We start from the raw sequence: 16,914 nt of genomic DNA on the forward strand, positions 1-16,914 counted from the left end.
GAGTGAGTGAGCCGCGCAAATGTTCGTGACTCTGACTCTCATGTAAACATTTCCGTTGCAACAATCTGCCGAAACAGAGTGCACAAATTCTTTCTGGATTCTGACGTCAGGCTATTTTCCACTGAAAGGTCGTGACCAGCTGAGGAAAATTACTTTTAAATTGTGAATGGCTGTTCTCTTTTCTTCAAACAGAGATATAGCTGTTTGTAATAAGCAGGGCAGAGCATTATCATCCTGTTTGATGAGGCATGCACATTTCCCTGACTCCTCAAAAAAATGCTTTCATAAAGAATGTTCCTTCTTAACCACCGTTTGGAGGAATGGAAAATTGGTTGATATTGATGTAAAAACGTTGGTTCACAAGAGTAGTGTCTCCCCTGAGTGCATCTGTGTAGGCACCAGCATCCCCACACCCTAGGACAAGTTGGACGGATGGTTCCCTGAATGATAAAGCATAGACCAAAGTAATCTGTACATTCCAGTCTCTGTGAGAAAGAGAAAATCGAAAACTGCAGATCGGAGATGGCTCAGATCCAGGCGGCGCAGTCATGTTCCTACAGGAATTATTGCAGTGCTTGATGATGCATAACTGTGGTGATATCACAACTGATGGCCAGTTCAGACAGAGCAAGAAACTACAGCATGTTGAGAAATGGAACCTGATAAAAAGAAAGTATGCTTTACTTACAGTAAGTGATCGGAACAAAAACGTCAATGTGGCTTCAGGAGGAAATTACAAACCGCACACCTGAACTGTGTAAGTCTAATCTGAAGCAATATCACACTGAAGGTACAGTACACTGTCTTGTTGTCGATCCCAGTTGTAAGAGCAACAGAAAATAACTTGACTTTTAATTGATCGTTTGGCGAAGTGGCAGAAGGTTGATTTTTTCAGATGAATCATCTGTTGAACTGCATCCCAATCATCACAAAGACTGCAGAAGACCTATTGGATCCCGCATGGACCCAAGATTCTCAAAGAAATCAGTCAAGTTTGGTGAAGCAAAAATCATGGTTTGGGGTTACATTCAGTATGGGCTCATACAAGAAATCTGCAGAGTGGATGGCAGCATCAACAGCCTGTGGTATCAAGACATTTGAGGTATCAAGACTCTTTCTCATACTTCAGCCTCCAAATCAAAGTTTCTCAAAGCAAAGAAGGTCAAGGTGCTTCAGGGTTGGCCAGCCCAATCACCAGACATGAACATTATTGAGCATGTCTGAGGGAAGATGGAGGAGAAGGCATTAAAGATGAATTCAAATGATCCTGATGAACTCTGAGAGTCCTGCAAGAACACTTTGTTTGCCATTCCAGATGACTTTATTAATAAGTGATTTGAATCATTGCAGAGATGTACGGATGCAGTCCTCCAAGCTCATGAGTCAGACACAATATTCATTCTTTTTCCATTGCATTGACTTTATATTCTATTCTGTACATTATTTCTGTTAAGTGTTATTTCTCTAAGCAAAGTCAGACCTTACTGTCTTAATTAAATAATTGAAAATCAAGGCATGATTATTGTTATTTTGGTAAAATAAGCGTAATCTAGAGGCCTTTGCCTTTCATATAAGCCACTTTTAAAACCAAATGATCTACCAGAAGTCAAGTTATTATTTGTTGCTCCTAAAACTTGGAAGAGCGACAAGCGTTTTGTCAGGTAGCTTCCATGTGGATCATCACAGTTAGTTTTTTGTTCCAGCTGGTAAGATTTTACATTCACAAGGTTTACCTATATGAGAAAACAGTGGTGTTTGAGGCTCACACTAAAGTCATACACATTCTCTGAACTCATTATTTGGTTATGCTTATGCAACTTATTAATCAGCTATTCATTTCTTGAAATTCACCTCAAATATCCTAATGTTTTAAAAACTGCAGAATGAAATGTTCAAGTGTCATTCATTCATTTTCCTGTCGGCTTAGTACTTTTATTATTTCGGGGTCGCCACAGCGGAATGAACCGCCAACTTACCCAGCAAGTTTTTACACAGCGGATGCCCTTCCAGCTGCAACCCATTTCTGGGAATCATCCACACACACACACTCATACACTACGGACAATTTAGCCTACCCAATTCACCTGTACCGCTTTGGACTGTGGGGGAAACCGGAGCACCCCGAGGAAACTCACGCGAAGGCAGGGAGAACATGCAAACTCCACACAGAAGTGAGCCGAGGTTCGAACCCGCGATCCAGCGACCTTCTTGCTGTGAGGCGACAGCACTACCTTCTGCGCCACTGCCTTGCCCCATGTTTAAGTGTTTACAATGATATTAGAGCATGTTTGCTTTGGCCTATTCTATTACTTTGGCTTATTCTATATTTGTATTTTTAAAGCTATGTGTCATATTTAGGAGGAAATTAAGGTATGCTTCTAACCGCACGTTGAGATCTATTCTGCAGTTCCACCCACTGAAGTTTACAATGCTGTTTGCGAATGTTCATCGGAATGATGAATTCAGGAAACACTGAATCACTGATCTACTGTATGTTAGTAAGGACAGAATATGGAACCATTGTTGGTTAATGATAGTTTTTGGAAACTCCCTGATTGGAAAGTACCAAAGTAAAGTATTACTCAGTGCCAGAAAAACTCAGAAATAATAGTGGTCTCCTAATCAAATCAGAAAGTAATAAACTAACTTCACTTTAAGGGATAGTTCACAAAAAAACTAAAAACTAAATGTTCACTGTGAACTCAACTCAATATATTTCTAGACAAACTACAATGGGTACCAACGTACTGTACATAAAAACACAAAATACATGCAAACAAGCAAGGAGCCAAAATACCAAAATACTTTTCATGGGAGTCTCCAGCATTTCAGACCCATCTCACACCACCCTCCTGTTTTGTTATTTATGCCGGAAAACTGATATAATTTCATACACTACACGTGGTCACAAGTAACAAAACAAAATTAAATACATAATTTGCAAGCTAGAGAAAACAAGGAGGCAACCATTTTAATCGCACTTACACTTGTGAAATGGAAGAAGAAACTGATCCATGAACTGTGTACTGTAAAGTTCCTGTCGAACTCTTACAAAGTCCCACACATCAATAGTCTTTTCTGGTCCTTCCTTTAACAAACAGCTGACGAATCCCCCGCTGTAAGAGTGTAGATTCCTGAAGCACTCGTCAGAAACATGACAGGAACACAGCACAAGGCTGGGGCTATAATGCTGAGGTATTTTTGCAAATAGTGTGCAGATCCATTCCTTGGAAGTTCATGGGCATTTTCCCCTTTGCAAAGAAACATTTCTTTCTCATTTTGCTAGCACGTGGGTTAAATTTTGGAACCCAAGTGATTGAGATGTAAGCAAGAGAATAGGGTCATTTATCAAAATAAAATATTTTTCAAAATAAAAGATGTTGAGACTCATATAATAAATAAAACAGAAATAAAGAATGATTTCTTTTGCGGCCAGGTACCAATTGATCCATGGACTGGTGTAGGAGACTAAAAGTAGCAAACTAAACTTGGACACTATGCCAAATTATATCATTATTCATAATCATCATCATAATAATAATAATTCATAATTGGACACAAATGCCATAGAGTATTAATGTGTGTGTATGAGTGTATCCCAGAGTTAGTTCACTCTCAGAGCTGGTTTGCAGATGGGAGGACATCCTCTCCATGAAACTTATGCTAGAGTAATTGGCGGTTCATTCCACTGTGGTGACTCCTAATAAAAGCTGAAGTAAAGTGAGTGAAACTTCTGTTCAGACATGAATAGGGAACTGATCGGACATGCCTCTAATCTAGATTTCTGATTGGACGCTTTGCAAGGCTATAGTTCTAAAAGTTCACATGGGCTATTCTCTCGCTAAATGGAGGAAATAAGTGTGCGCTGAGAATCGAGTACGCAGGCAGCGACGCATGCATGTCTGGACAGCACCCGGCGCGAGAGTGTGTTGTTATCACTTCATGCCGTGTGTGTTCACATCTTACTCTGATGGTGTTGGCGGGGAAACAGGAGCCACCCATCACAAACTATCACAACACACATGCAAACAAAGCGCTGCAGCGTGTGACTGCACACCACCCTCCAGGCTCAATGACTGTACCTCCCCCTCTCTCTTTCTTTTCTCTTCTCTTGCTTCTTCCCGCCCAGCCAACATTTAGCCTAAGAAACACTAATATGGAAACTTAGCTGGACCTTGAACCCCTAAATTTAGCCTCCAGGGAGCCCCAGAATCAGTTTACTGGCTTGTGCAGTGCTTTTTTTACTGCTCAGAGAGAGACACAACAAGTTTTTATAGTGTAGTCATGAATTGCACAAGTTTCAAAAAGTAGACGGAGTTCCTAATGAAGAGATATCAGCTGGGAAGGATGACCTACATGAACTTAACCTTCACGTTATTGCTCAGCAGACATTGAGGATGAAGTTCTGTAACTGGATACTAGACCGTCCTAAGATTTCCTCCTGTTTGCATACTGTTTTGCCTGTCTTTGGAGGAGACCGAAATGCATTTGTGGATGTTTGTTTTTATTGTTTGCCAATAAGACCAAGACTTAAAGTTGTTTCCATTGCTTTTTGAGATGTACCACAAGGATCCTCGAGTCCTCAGAAGGAATTCACTCTTTAACTGTGGCTCAACTCGAAGACGACACTCTTGCATTGGGTATGTTTGGATGTTTACTGTACGTTATGACAGAAAATGTTTTTTTCTGCCAAGTTTTAAAGGGTGTGCTTTGTCAAAGTGTTTTAGTTTGGTTGCTAAAGTCATTTCAGGAAGGTCAACTGAAGTGTGAATGAATTAACTAAGAGTGAAGTGAAGTGAAGGTTTATTACTTTGGCACTTTACAGAATAGACTGACAACCTCAGACGTCTTACCTTGCATCCCAGCGGGCACCTTGATGTCAAAATGACATCGAATTGACATCAGGCATGACGTCAAAAAATATGCAAAAAATGCAAATCAACTTGATGTCAAAACCTTGATGTTTATTGGAGATACACAGATTGATGACCTTTTGTTCACCAAATTTACACTGTATTTTGTATGTCTACAATCCATGTAAACTACACTTCCTGACAAAAAGTTTTGTCGCCTATCTAAGTTTTAGGAACAAATAATAACTTGACTTCTAGTTGATCATTGGGTTAAGTGGCTTATATGAAAGGCAAAGGGCACTAGATTCTGCTTATTTTACCAAAATAAAGGACTCCCAGAAATGATCAAGATTCTTTGGATTTATCTTCAATGCCTTCTCCAATATCTTACCCCAGACATTCTCAATAATAATCAATAATCATCAACAGTATATTGATGATAATTGGCTTCATCACTTTGTCTCCTCTCCACCAATTAGCTGGTGTGTTTTGTGCGGCTGCCATCGCGTCATCCAGGTGGATACCCCCCAAAATAATGAGTAAAGCGTGTCTAGAAAAGACAACCCTGGCTCATTCTGAAAATGTAGTCCCGTGGAAGATTCTAGAGACCGCGGAATACGTCTCGATAGGTATGTATTTTTGCAGTTTTTACTTTCGCAAATCTGCAAGAGGCCGCTGTGTGCGCTTTTTTGCATCTGGAATGTCTCTCGCGAGTGTTCGTTCGAGCCTATGCTGTAAACCCACCAGAGGGCGCTGTCGAACGTCTGTCGGATTGGCTAAATGATTGACTGGACGACTGGCCAATCGACTGACCCACACTCCTCCCTCCCTAAACCCAACCAATTTTACCACCCCACCCGCTTACCTCTCTAAACCCAACCAATAATTTGCAAAAGCCGTCCAGTAAAAAGGATAGCCCTCGTCTGATTTTTACTACGTTTTCAGATTTGACCACATTTTCACCCTGTTATGAACTTGTTCACTTTATTTTTTGAATTTTGTTTTTGTCTTACCTGAATTCTGGAACTGATTTTTCTCGAACCCGGTTATCGTGGTCAGCTCCTCTCTGCATCTTAAGTCCGCCAACGAACACTATGAGCTAACTAGACAAACTGGTTGCGACGAGAAAGCCCTCCGCAAAAAGAGAAAGCAAAGCGCTATATAAATGTAAAGAATTATTATTATTATCATCATTATTACTACTATTCTAATAAATACTTTAAATAATAAATAATTAAAGGGATATTTTATTGAAATGCTTCTTTCATGATGGTAAAACTGTAATTATTTAAATGATGTCTAAACCCAACCGTCATTGGGGGATACGCAAATCGTACTAAAATGTACGAATTAGATCGTGCGAATTTGTACGAATTAGCCACTAAATGAAAAAGTTACGAATTGCCGTGAGATTGTGTTGGTATTTGAGTATAAAATGCCTTTTAGTTTGTACATATTTGAGATGTGCTGACGGTGGATTTCTTTTATAGTTATTTATAGTATGTAGGGATCTTTGGTAGCCTGTTTGCAGCTCTGTGCAATTCAAAACAAATGCAAATTCTTGCTGTGTGTGATGGAAATATGTAAACAATGCACTGACATGCGGCATAAGCAGGTTTCGTTTTGACCTGTCTAAAAATAATAGTGTCTGTCTTTTGATAATATTAACACCCTTTTGACAATATATTGAATACTGAAAGATTGTAAACACTGTCTATTAGGAGTCCACATCATGTTATTACTGCAACCTCAGAACAGCGCTGGTCTATTTTTAGAGCCAGTGTGATTCTAAACTCCTCTGTGAACCTTAGATTTCTTCCAGATGTGCAGACGTTACAGTGCACGTGAGCTCAGCCTGTGTTTAAGGACTCTGTTTTAACAATGCTGTCATATTGAATCCACGAATGTTTTGTGTCATGTTTGAAATAACCCATGCTAATTAGTTTTTGATGGACAGAAATTCTTTGGCTTCTTAAAACCAGTGAATCAGCAATACTGTGCATGTAATTTGTTGCTCTAAGCTGGCTATTATTTTACTATCAGATTTTTTCAAACGATCTGGGTTTCTCCATCAGTGAGCTGCTTCCTGTTTAGTGAATAGTTCTTGGCTATAATTAGCAACAAAAGTTGAGTTACTGCTAGCAGTTAAAGGTGCTGTATCTAGGTTTGTGACTCTTCTAAAGTATAAAAATACCGTAATATGTTTGCAGATAGTTAAGAAACATGCTAAGTGAACATTCTTGTTTATCTGAAAACATGCTGAAGTCAGATATTCTGCTTTGAAAATATGCGTTATGTGCCGAAATGGCTGTCTTTGTCTTTTCCCAAGTTTGTCTTTTGTTCTTTTAACATGCCCACTGGCACTTTAGCCAATTATATTTCAGCACCCTAGATCGTATAATTTGTGATAACCGTTAATTGAGAGGTCCCTGAACAGATTGGAGTAACAGATCCGGCATGTTAGCAAATGTTGGAGGGGGGGGTTGTCAGACGTAAGTGAAGAGGAGGGGATCAGATGTGCCAGATGCCAGATCAGATTTCAGAGGTGCTGGATCCTACATGTTCTGGCTCAAATTAAGCCCTGAAAACAGCAAATTTCATTTATTCATTCAGAAAGGCTTTCAAAACATGTGTCCATGACTGAAATATGACCTCCGGTGGACAGTGACAGACTCCGAAATGAGAGGCAGATTCAGAGTTCTGCAGAGTTCAAGGTGGTTATTAATTTGTGATAATCATTAATTGAGAGGTCCCTTAACAGATTGGGGTAACAGAATCAGCATGTTAGCAAAGGTGGGAGAGGTGTCGCAGACGAAAGTGACAGCATCTGTGTCATGGTGTGAATGGGGAACGGGAGGGGGGTTGTCAGATGAAAGTGAAGATGAGGGAATCAGATGTGCCAGGTGCCAGATCAGACTTCAGAGGTGCTAGATCCTGCTTGTTCTGGTACAAATTCAGCCATGAAAACAGCAAATCTATTTATTCATTCAGAAAGGCTTTCAAAACATGTGTCCGTGACCGAAATGCGACCTCAGGTGGACAGTGACAGACTCTGAAATGAGAGGCAGATTCAGAGTTCTGCAAAGTTTCAGGTGGTTATTAAGTTGAAAGTAATATTATGAACGTAAACATTAGGTGAGTAGGTTACATTGTAACCCTGTGGAGAAGGGTCTGCCTGCAGAGTTGAACTTGCATCTGATTGTCACTCATGTGAAGAGCACCGATTTGCCTTTGATTTCAGGCATTTGTCTACGATTTCTCAAAACCTGTCAGTGAGTCATAATCAGGGCTAAAATCATGCAGTCTGAACTCGGCATAATACTGGCGTCAAAAACAAAAAAATATATGTAAATATTTTTTTTTTTACAGGACTGTCCTATAATTGATTTTTGATGTGTTTTGACTTTTTATTTCACAGAAACTTTAAGGAAGCTTTAGATAACCAATCAAATAAAGATGCAATGCCGATGATACTTGGGGGAACGTTTCGAGCAAAAACTTGGGGAAATGATGCCGTCAGTGGAAAACTATGTGAGACACAGGGCCACTAATTAGGCCAGTGGGATACAGATACAATATTTTTGCCCAATCTCAATAGGAAAGTTGCCAAGAAGCAATGCTTTGCAATATTGCCCAGCAACATTGTTTAAAAAGTTGCCCTGTGTACCATCAGCATGACACTTAAGTCTTGATATAAGTTAGAAATAGTGAGAGAGAACAGTGTGTGAATTACACATTGACTATTGTGGGGGGTTGACTTTTTCAGTAGTTTTTTCTTTTTTAAATATTTCCCAAATAATGTTTAACAGAGCAAGGAAATTTTCACAGTATGCCTAATAATGTTTTTTCTTCTAAAGAAAGACTTACTTGTTTTATTTCAGCTAGAATAAAAGCAGTTTTTATTTTTTAAAACCATTTGAAGGACAAAAGTATTAGCCCCTTTAAGGTATTTTTGTTTTCCTTGATAGACTACAGCCGTGATTCTCAAAGTGGGGGTCTTGGGATAATGACAAGGTGTTGCTTGGTGATTTCCAAATCTCAAATAAATTTGATTTAACTATTTGAATTACCATATTTTATTCATAACCCACAGAAGATAGTTAAGTGTTGCATTAAAGAAACAACAACATGCAAATAAAAATCAGCCATGTATTAAAATAAAATAAAAACATTATATGGTTAATAGACCGTTGCATTTTTGTGTTGTCAATATGGTCATGTTTATATATGCCTATAGTTGTGTCTGCAAAATTTACAGTTTAACCACCTTGAAAAATGGTGGTCGCGAGTCACTGACATTGTTACTTTGGGGGTCGTGGGCTGAAAAGTTTGGGAACCCCTGGTCTACAGAACAAACCATCGTTATACAATAACTTGCCTAGTTAACCTAATTAACCTAGTTAAGCTTTTAAATGTCACTTTAAGCTGTATAGAAGTGTCTTGAAAAATATCTAGTCAAATATTATTCACTGTCATCATGACAAAGATAAAAAAAAATCCGTTATTAAAAAATGAGTTATTAAAAAATGAGTTATTAAAACTATTATAATTAAAAATGTGTTGAAAAAAAATCTGCTCTCCGTTACACAGAAATTGGGGAAAAAATAAATAGGGGGATCTAATAGTTCAGGGGGGCTAATAATTCTGACTTCAACTGTGTATATATATATATGTGTAGTTTTATGAGGTAAAAAATAAAATAAAACGGGGGCCTTTGGATTTGTTATAGCCCCAGGGGCCCAATTGTGTTGTTAATCTGGCCTTGACAATAAGAATCTGCTGCTTTAACTTTAATGAATACCGTCTTGCTTTTTACACCTATCCAGGTACTTTTTGCATTAATTATATACTCTTTACTTTCCCTTTGATTAAACATTGATGAAATACTCCACACAAATAAGAGAAAACCTAAACATTGACAGAGTTTGTGATGAAAATTAGATTGTTTCTTCATGCAAAATAGGTTTGAGGATTGAAATTAAATCTACTGTATCTGTTTATTTTAGAGCTTTAGTGAAGGCGAGTTGGTCAAAGAGTTTTTTTTTTTACTTGAAGGACAAAAGGTGTTGGTCACACTTTATTTTAATGGTCCGTTTGTAAAATTAAATTACATTTGGGGTTAGGGTTAAGTTGACGTACTTGCAAGCTTTCTTATAGTCAGTTAAATGTCTGTTGAAGGAGCAGTATCAACAGATATTAAACAGACAGTCTACTAATACTCAAAATAAAGTTTTACCAAGGTGTATACAGAATTCTAAGACAACACATGGGTTCATTTGACTTTAAGGCTTAATGTAGATACAAACAAATAATTTTGAACACTTACAGTACACTTATCAGTGGGCTAGATCTGCATGGTTCAGCCCACCTACTAAATATTTCCAGCATCCCTGCTAGATGTAATCATGAACTGGTATGAACCATTATAGAGGGGTCACATTATTATTGTTTTGCTCTGGACAACAGTGCTGGTAAGTATGTCAGCTGACCAAATGAATGGAAATGCTAATTCTGCTCTGTCATTAGAAGCCCTTTTGTAGCATGAACATCACATAGCAGCATCACATCATGATTTGTTGCACAAGGAAGCACATGGACAGTTCACCACAGACTCCTGTTAGCCTGCCTCAATAGGCTCTGATCTCCAAAAGCAAATCATTCTGGTGGAAAATATGTATATGTATTGTAGACTTACTTAGTTCTGTCAGAAGAAACAAGTGTGATTTGCAGTATGTTGATGTTGAAGTACGAATGTTAGTTACATTACGTACTTTTAATATTAATGTTTTTCTTTCCTTGCTGATTGGTTCTCTGCACGAACCAATGTATCATTGTGTCTCCTGATCATGCTCTGGGTCAGAATTCTTCACTGAATTGGTGCAAATCAATTTCCTATCAGTTCTCAATGTGAGGCTGCCCCCATCTGGCTGAATGGTAAATTCTTGCTTTGGACTGGCCCGTGTGTTTGTTTTGAGAGTTTCGTCTGGTTTGGTTTGACTGTTGTGGTCATCATTAGTCAAAAAGTGTAACAGGCTAATATACGGTGATAGGCGCACACACCCACTGATGAGAAAGAGCAGTCTTTTTGGAATTTATTGCATGTGGAAAGATAAACTTTTGTACCATGTGTGTGTGGGTGTGTGTGTGTTTACATAGTTCTGTGTCTTTGGTAGTTGCTGAATAGAATATTGTAGATCACATTCAGAGTTTCACACTTTTATGTTAAAAGCTTTAATGTTTTGATTTCAACAAATAGGTTTTGCTTTCCAACCATCTTAAATGAAGGTGTCTGTCTGCTTGATTAGGAGTTGATCACTCCCACAACTCTTTTATATTATATCTAATGTGGGTTTGTGTGTGTAAGACTAAATATAATCTTTACAAGCTTGCCAAAGTTTATTTTCAATTTAGCAAAAGCTAGTTTTGTTTAACTTTGGAAAATTTTATCAGTATGCAGAATCACATCACCGATTCTGCTTTGGATATGAATGTAATCTGAAACATATTTTTCCTTTTTTCTCTGTTTGTGGATGTTTCCCAGAGATGGGTTGCAGCTGGAAGGGTATCGGCTGTGTAAAAACGTGCTGGATAAGTTGGCGGTTCATTCCACGGTGGCGACCCCAGATTAATAAAGGGACTAAGTCGGCAAGAAAATGAATGAATGGAGCTTGGCACACCTGTTGTTGGGAATTTTTGCCCAGTCCTCTTTTGCGGTACCTCTCAAGCTCCATCAGGTTGGATGGGAAGCAACAGTGTACAGCCACTTTCAGATCTCTCCAGAGATGTTCAATAGGATTTAGGTCTGGGCACTGGCTGGCCCACTAAAGGACATTCATCGAGTTGTTGTGAAGCCACTCCATTGATATTTTAGCAGTGTGCTCTGGGTCATTGTCCTACTGGAAGAGGAACTGTCGCCCTAGTCTGAGGTCAGGAGCACTCTGAAGCAGGTTTTCATTCAGAATGTCTCTGTACATTGCTGCATTCATCTTTCCCTCTATAGTCCTCCAGTTCCTGCAGCTGAAAAACATCCCCACAGTATGATGCTGCCACCACCATGCTTCACTGAAGGGATGGCATTAACCTGGTGATGAGCGGAGCCTGGTTTTCTCCAAATGTAACTCCTGTCATTCACTCCAAAGAGTTCAATTTTAGTCTCATCAGACCAGAGAATTTAGTTTCTTATGGTTTGAGAGTCCTTCAGATGCCTTTTGGCAGATTCAAGGCAGGGAGTGTCTTCCGTCTGGCCACTCTACTATACAGGCCTGATTGGTGGATTGCTGCACAGATGGTTGTCCTTCTGTAAGTTTCTCCTCTACAGAAGAACGCTGGAGCTCAGACAGAGTGATCATCGGGTTATTGATCACCTCCCTGACTAAAGCCCTTCTCCCCAATCACTCAGCTTAGATGGCCGGCCAGCTCTAGGAAGAGTCCTGGTGGTTCCCGACATCTCCCACTTATGGATGATGGAGGCCCAGTGCTCATTGGAACTTTCAGAGCAGCAGAAATTGTTCTGTAACCTTCCCCAGCCTTGTGCCTCAAGACAATCCTTTCTCGGAGGTCTACAGACAATTCCTTTGTCTTCATGATTGGTTTATGCTTTGACATGCACTGCCAACCCTGGGACCTTATATAGACAGGTGTGTGCCTTTTCAAATCATGTTCAATCAACTAAAGTTACCACAGGTGAACTCAGTTTAGAGCTTCATGGCAAAGGCTGTGGATACTGATGTACAAGTGATTTTTCAGGTTTTTTATTTGTAATAAATTTGCAACAATTTCAAAGAAAATATTCACATTGTCATTATGGGGTATTATGTGTAGAATTTTGTGGAAATAAATTAATTTAATCCATTTTGGAATAAGGCTGTAAGATAAAGAAATGTGGAAAAAGCGAAGCACTATGAATACTTTCCGGATGCACTGTATTTTTAGGGGTTTCTGAGCTTTTAACGCGAGAATGGTGGAGAGTGTAGTCAGGAAAGTTTGTGGAGCAGAGCCCTGGAAATGTAACTTACCGTGTGCACCATATGTGTTAATGCACTAACCACAAGGATATTGGCACTGATTTCCTGAATAATCTTATCCTACATGAAGCCTTGAAATAATTTGTTCATCTAAAAGATCTTGATGCTGATAATTCAAATCTTTTTGGCTCCAACAGAGAGGGTTCGTCTTATCACTCATGGTGGGCCAGCTGCACTTCATTACAGACTGGGATGGGCTCTTCAAAAGCCACTGCCATGAGTACAGTCAGCAGAGACAGAAACCAAGTGTCTTCTGTTTGTATCTGGAACTCCTCTCTTAAGTCAGCTCCAATAGAATACAGAACGATAAAGGCAAGTAGATGTGCTTCCAGAAGCAAATAAGATCAATAAAGCCTTTATTTTCTTTACCAGTTAACAACAAGTGGAATAAAAACGCAGTTTCTAGATATGCTTCTACTTTTTTCTTAAATTTTTGGCCTTGTTTGGTTGTACAAAAAATGAAAATGTTATGTCATTTATTTAATGAACAGAGTGCTAACCATCTCATAAACTTGAGTAAGTCATTATATACGAAGAGCAAATCCAGAAATGAGTTTGCAGCTGATTATGAGAGAAAGTTAAGCCCTGAGAAGTGTTGTTACTAGAAGGGATACAGCTGTGGCCGGAAGTTAAAGATAATTATTCATTCGTTTTCTTTTCGGCTTAGTCCCTTTAATATTAATTCAGGGTCGTCACAGCGGAATGAAACGCCAACTTCTCCAGCACGTTTTTATGCAGCGGATGCCCTTCCATCCACACATTCATTCACACTCATACACTACGGACAATTTAGCCTACCCAATTCACCTGTACCACATGTCTTTGGACTGTGGGGAAAACCGGAGCACCTGGAGGAAACCCACGCGAACGCAGGGAGAACATGCAAATTCCACACAGATGCGCCAACTGACCCAGCTGAGGCTCGAACCAGCGACCTTCTAGCTGTAAGGCGACAGCACTACCTACTGCGCCACTGTGTTGCCTAAAGATAATTATTTATATTATTTATTAAAGTGCAATTTAAATGTATACAGGGAATCCAGAGACGTGGTCAAAACACAGGCGAATGGTCAAAAGGCAGGCAGCATACAATGTAAACAAACAAACAAGGCAGGGGTCAAACACAGAAAGGCAAGGCAAAGATAACTGCGTCATAATGTTCTCAAACAGCATAACAAGACTCAGCAATGTGTGTGTATGTGTTCTTGAGAGGTGTATAAATAGTCTGTGTATAATTAAATCTAAATAGCTTCAGCTGTGTCTGTTTGCAATCATGGGGATCTAGGCCAGGTGTGAGAGTAGTGCATGACTGGATATGTAGTTGATTTGCTGGCAGATTTGTAGTTCTCCAGCAAACTGCATGGGCTAGATTGCTGGTGACTGTGACAAAATGATTATCTAGATTATTAAGCTAACTAGTCAACTTAAGCTAATTATGCAAGTCACTGTGACAGTGGTTTTTACTGTAGCTAATTGGACCAAAAATGATTAAGGGGCTAATTAGAATGACCACAAAATAGTTTTTAGTAATTTTAAAACTGCTTTTATTTGAGCAAAACTAAAGTAAAAAAAAAAAATTTGAAATGTATTTTATAGGAAATACTGTAAAAATGTTTGTCTTCAATTTGAAATTTTTAATCTTTCAATTTGAAAAGAATTTTAAAAAATCACAGAAGAGTTCATAAATTTGACTTAAATTCAACTGCATGTGACTTAAACTAGTGCACATATAGTGCAGTGTGTGGAGGGCCTGTGAGAGAGCTGAACGCTCATGCCCTCACAACTGCATGAGTAAATATTTACCCTGATTTGAGCAGAGATCAGATTCAGTCCTGTGGGAACAGAAACGAGATGAGGGTTAGCTATGAATGAAATTCTGAAATATAAATACTGTATAAATATGAATGAACATTGGCAACTGAATATTTGAACTTCAAAAGGAAAGCGACTGCATTACAAACAATAAATCAAAGAAATGGTATTGTGCAACATAACATTTTACAGTTACATTTTTGTTATGTCAACTAACATTCTTGACTAAAAGTCATATTGCCTTTATTTAGAAGTGTAATTATTAAAAACAGAAAAACAGAATACACATTTAAACATAAAAAAGAATGTAAAATTATATATATATATATATATATATATATATATATATATATATATATATATATATATATATATATATATATATATATATATATATATAATTATATTTACAGCAACATTACATGAGTAGCAGTGCAATATGGCTGTATATCGGCACTGGTGGGAGACATGCGTTGGCTCAAGGCCACAGGATGAGTGCCTTAGTGTCCCACCAGAGATGATATACAGTCATATTGCACTGCTACTACTACATACTGCTCATTTATACAACAGTTTGACGGCATAATCATGTACATAAATGAAAATCAAACACAAAGAGTCTAAAAACCCTTTTGAAGGAGGAACTACTTTCATCCACATCCGCAGCTAAACAGCAGAAACCGGTTCTACATCACAAATGTTACTTTAGAGCTAGTGTTTGAATGATTCTCTTGCGTAATAACAAAGGTGATGACAAAACAGGTGATTTTGCTCACATTTTAAGATTATAAGGCTGAATGGCATGAAATTTGAAGAGATTTGACAGTATTTCTCTGTTGCAATCAGGAGATGCAATAATTAATCCTGAAAAAGCCAAAGCAAAGCAAACACTACCAGATTACTATGGTATAAATACAGCACTACAACATACAAAAGAGAGAGATCGACTTGCTACCTACCTGTTTTAGAATGATTTGATCAGCTGTGGTTTGAAATATATGCTGAATTTTTCTCCCCCAAGGACTTATTATGCGGTCTCTTGTGACAGAACGTCAACCATCTTTGCTCTGCTCAGTATGACAAGCTGTTAGCCACCAAGGTGTTAAATCTCCGAAATTATACAAATTTAAACTAGGCGCTATCTGTATGAATAAACTGCATAGTTGCAGTCTAAACAACTATATTCTTGCCTAAAAAAGCCTCAAAAGTACATTATGTTGTCCAACAGCTGCAATATTTGTCAAACTGTAGTGAGTTATTTAGTCTCTCTTTAGTCGACGCGTAGCGCAAGCTCTGTGATTGGTCAGCTTGATAGCGCTGACGAGAGTGGGCGGGACAGTGAGCCGCGAGAGCCTGATGGAGCGAGTGTTTACAAGTGTGGAGTCCCATGAAGAAGCTGCGGATGGAAAGTTTTGTTTTGTGTTTACTAGGGATGTAACGGTATCAGAATTTCACGGTACGGTAATACCTCGGTATGAATGTCACGGTACGGTATTTATTGAATCATTTACAGGAAAAAACAAAACTTATGAAAATACTCCAAAAAAGTGCCAAAAGTGTCAATGACATACAAATTAGTCATCTATCTGTAAGCTTTGAAACAGGAACTTCAATTTTAATAACAAAAAATTATTAAACCATGTAAAAAAATTAAGTTTCAATTTAGTATTGTTGAAAACTCATCACATTCAACATTTATTCACTCACTCACTTAGATAGAGATGGGTTTAAAGGAAAATTATCATATAAATATAATCTGGTAAAAGCTGGTATCTCTGGGTATTTACAATGTCCCCTGCAACAGAAAAAAACCCTCTCATTTGGGACTGAGGTTTCTGGGACAAGAGAGATATGACTTGGCCCAGGTTGTTAGCAATGTGGAACGTTGTGCATTGTCTTTCCCCCACTTTAGAGGACAAACCATGAGTGAGATAGACATCTCATGTCTGCATCAATCTGAACAGTGTGCTGTGTTTCTGCAGTCCCCATGACTGATTAGTCGTATTCCCCAACTTGCAGGCACGTGCACACACAGTGCTCAACCTGTGCAGTGCACATGCCCTTTTTAGTCTTGGATAGAAAGTTCTCTTCCAAAATGATCAAAAGTGCCCCCGCGACGCGACATACCCTCCGTCCCCGCTTTACAGTACGCGCGCGACAACACAGCTGATAAGAACTCGTGCGACAACACCGCTATTCAGTACGCGCGCGGCGACAACACCCGC

General features: G+C 38.8%; 1 protein-coding gene across 4 annotated transcripts in view; it reads left to right on the plus strand.

The window, feature by feature from the left end:
- Positions 1–16,914, plus strand: part of pde4cb (phosphodiesterase 4C, cAMP-specific b) — a 135,963-nt gene that overhangs the window by 77,476 nt on the left and 41,573 nt on the right. The window contains exon 1 of one of the 4 annotated variants that reach the window (XM_009305817.5): positions 4,135–4,640. The exons of the other annotated variants lie outside the window; for them this stretch is intronic. Within the exon in view, the coding sequence (XP_009304092.2) occupies positions 4,558–4,640 (83 nt within the window). The 5' untranslated portion in view covers positions 4,135–4,557. Of the gene's footprint in view, positions 1–4,134; positions 4,641–16,914 lie in introns of those variants that run through there. 4 annotated transcript variants of the gene reach the window in all.

Source organism: Danio rerio, chromosome 11 (assembly GCF_049306965.1).
Source record: "Danio rerio strain Tuebingen ecotype United States chromosome 11, GRCz12tu, whole genome shotgun sequence".
Taxonomy (NCBI): domain Eukaryota; kingdom Metazoa; phylum Chordata; class Actinopteri; order Cypriniformes; family Danionidae; genus Danio; species Danio rerio.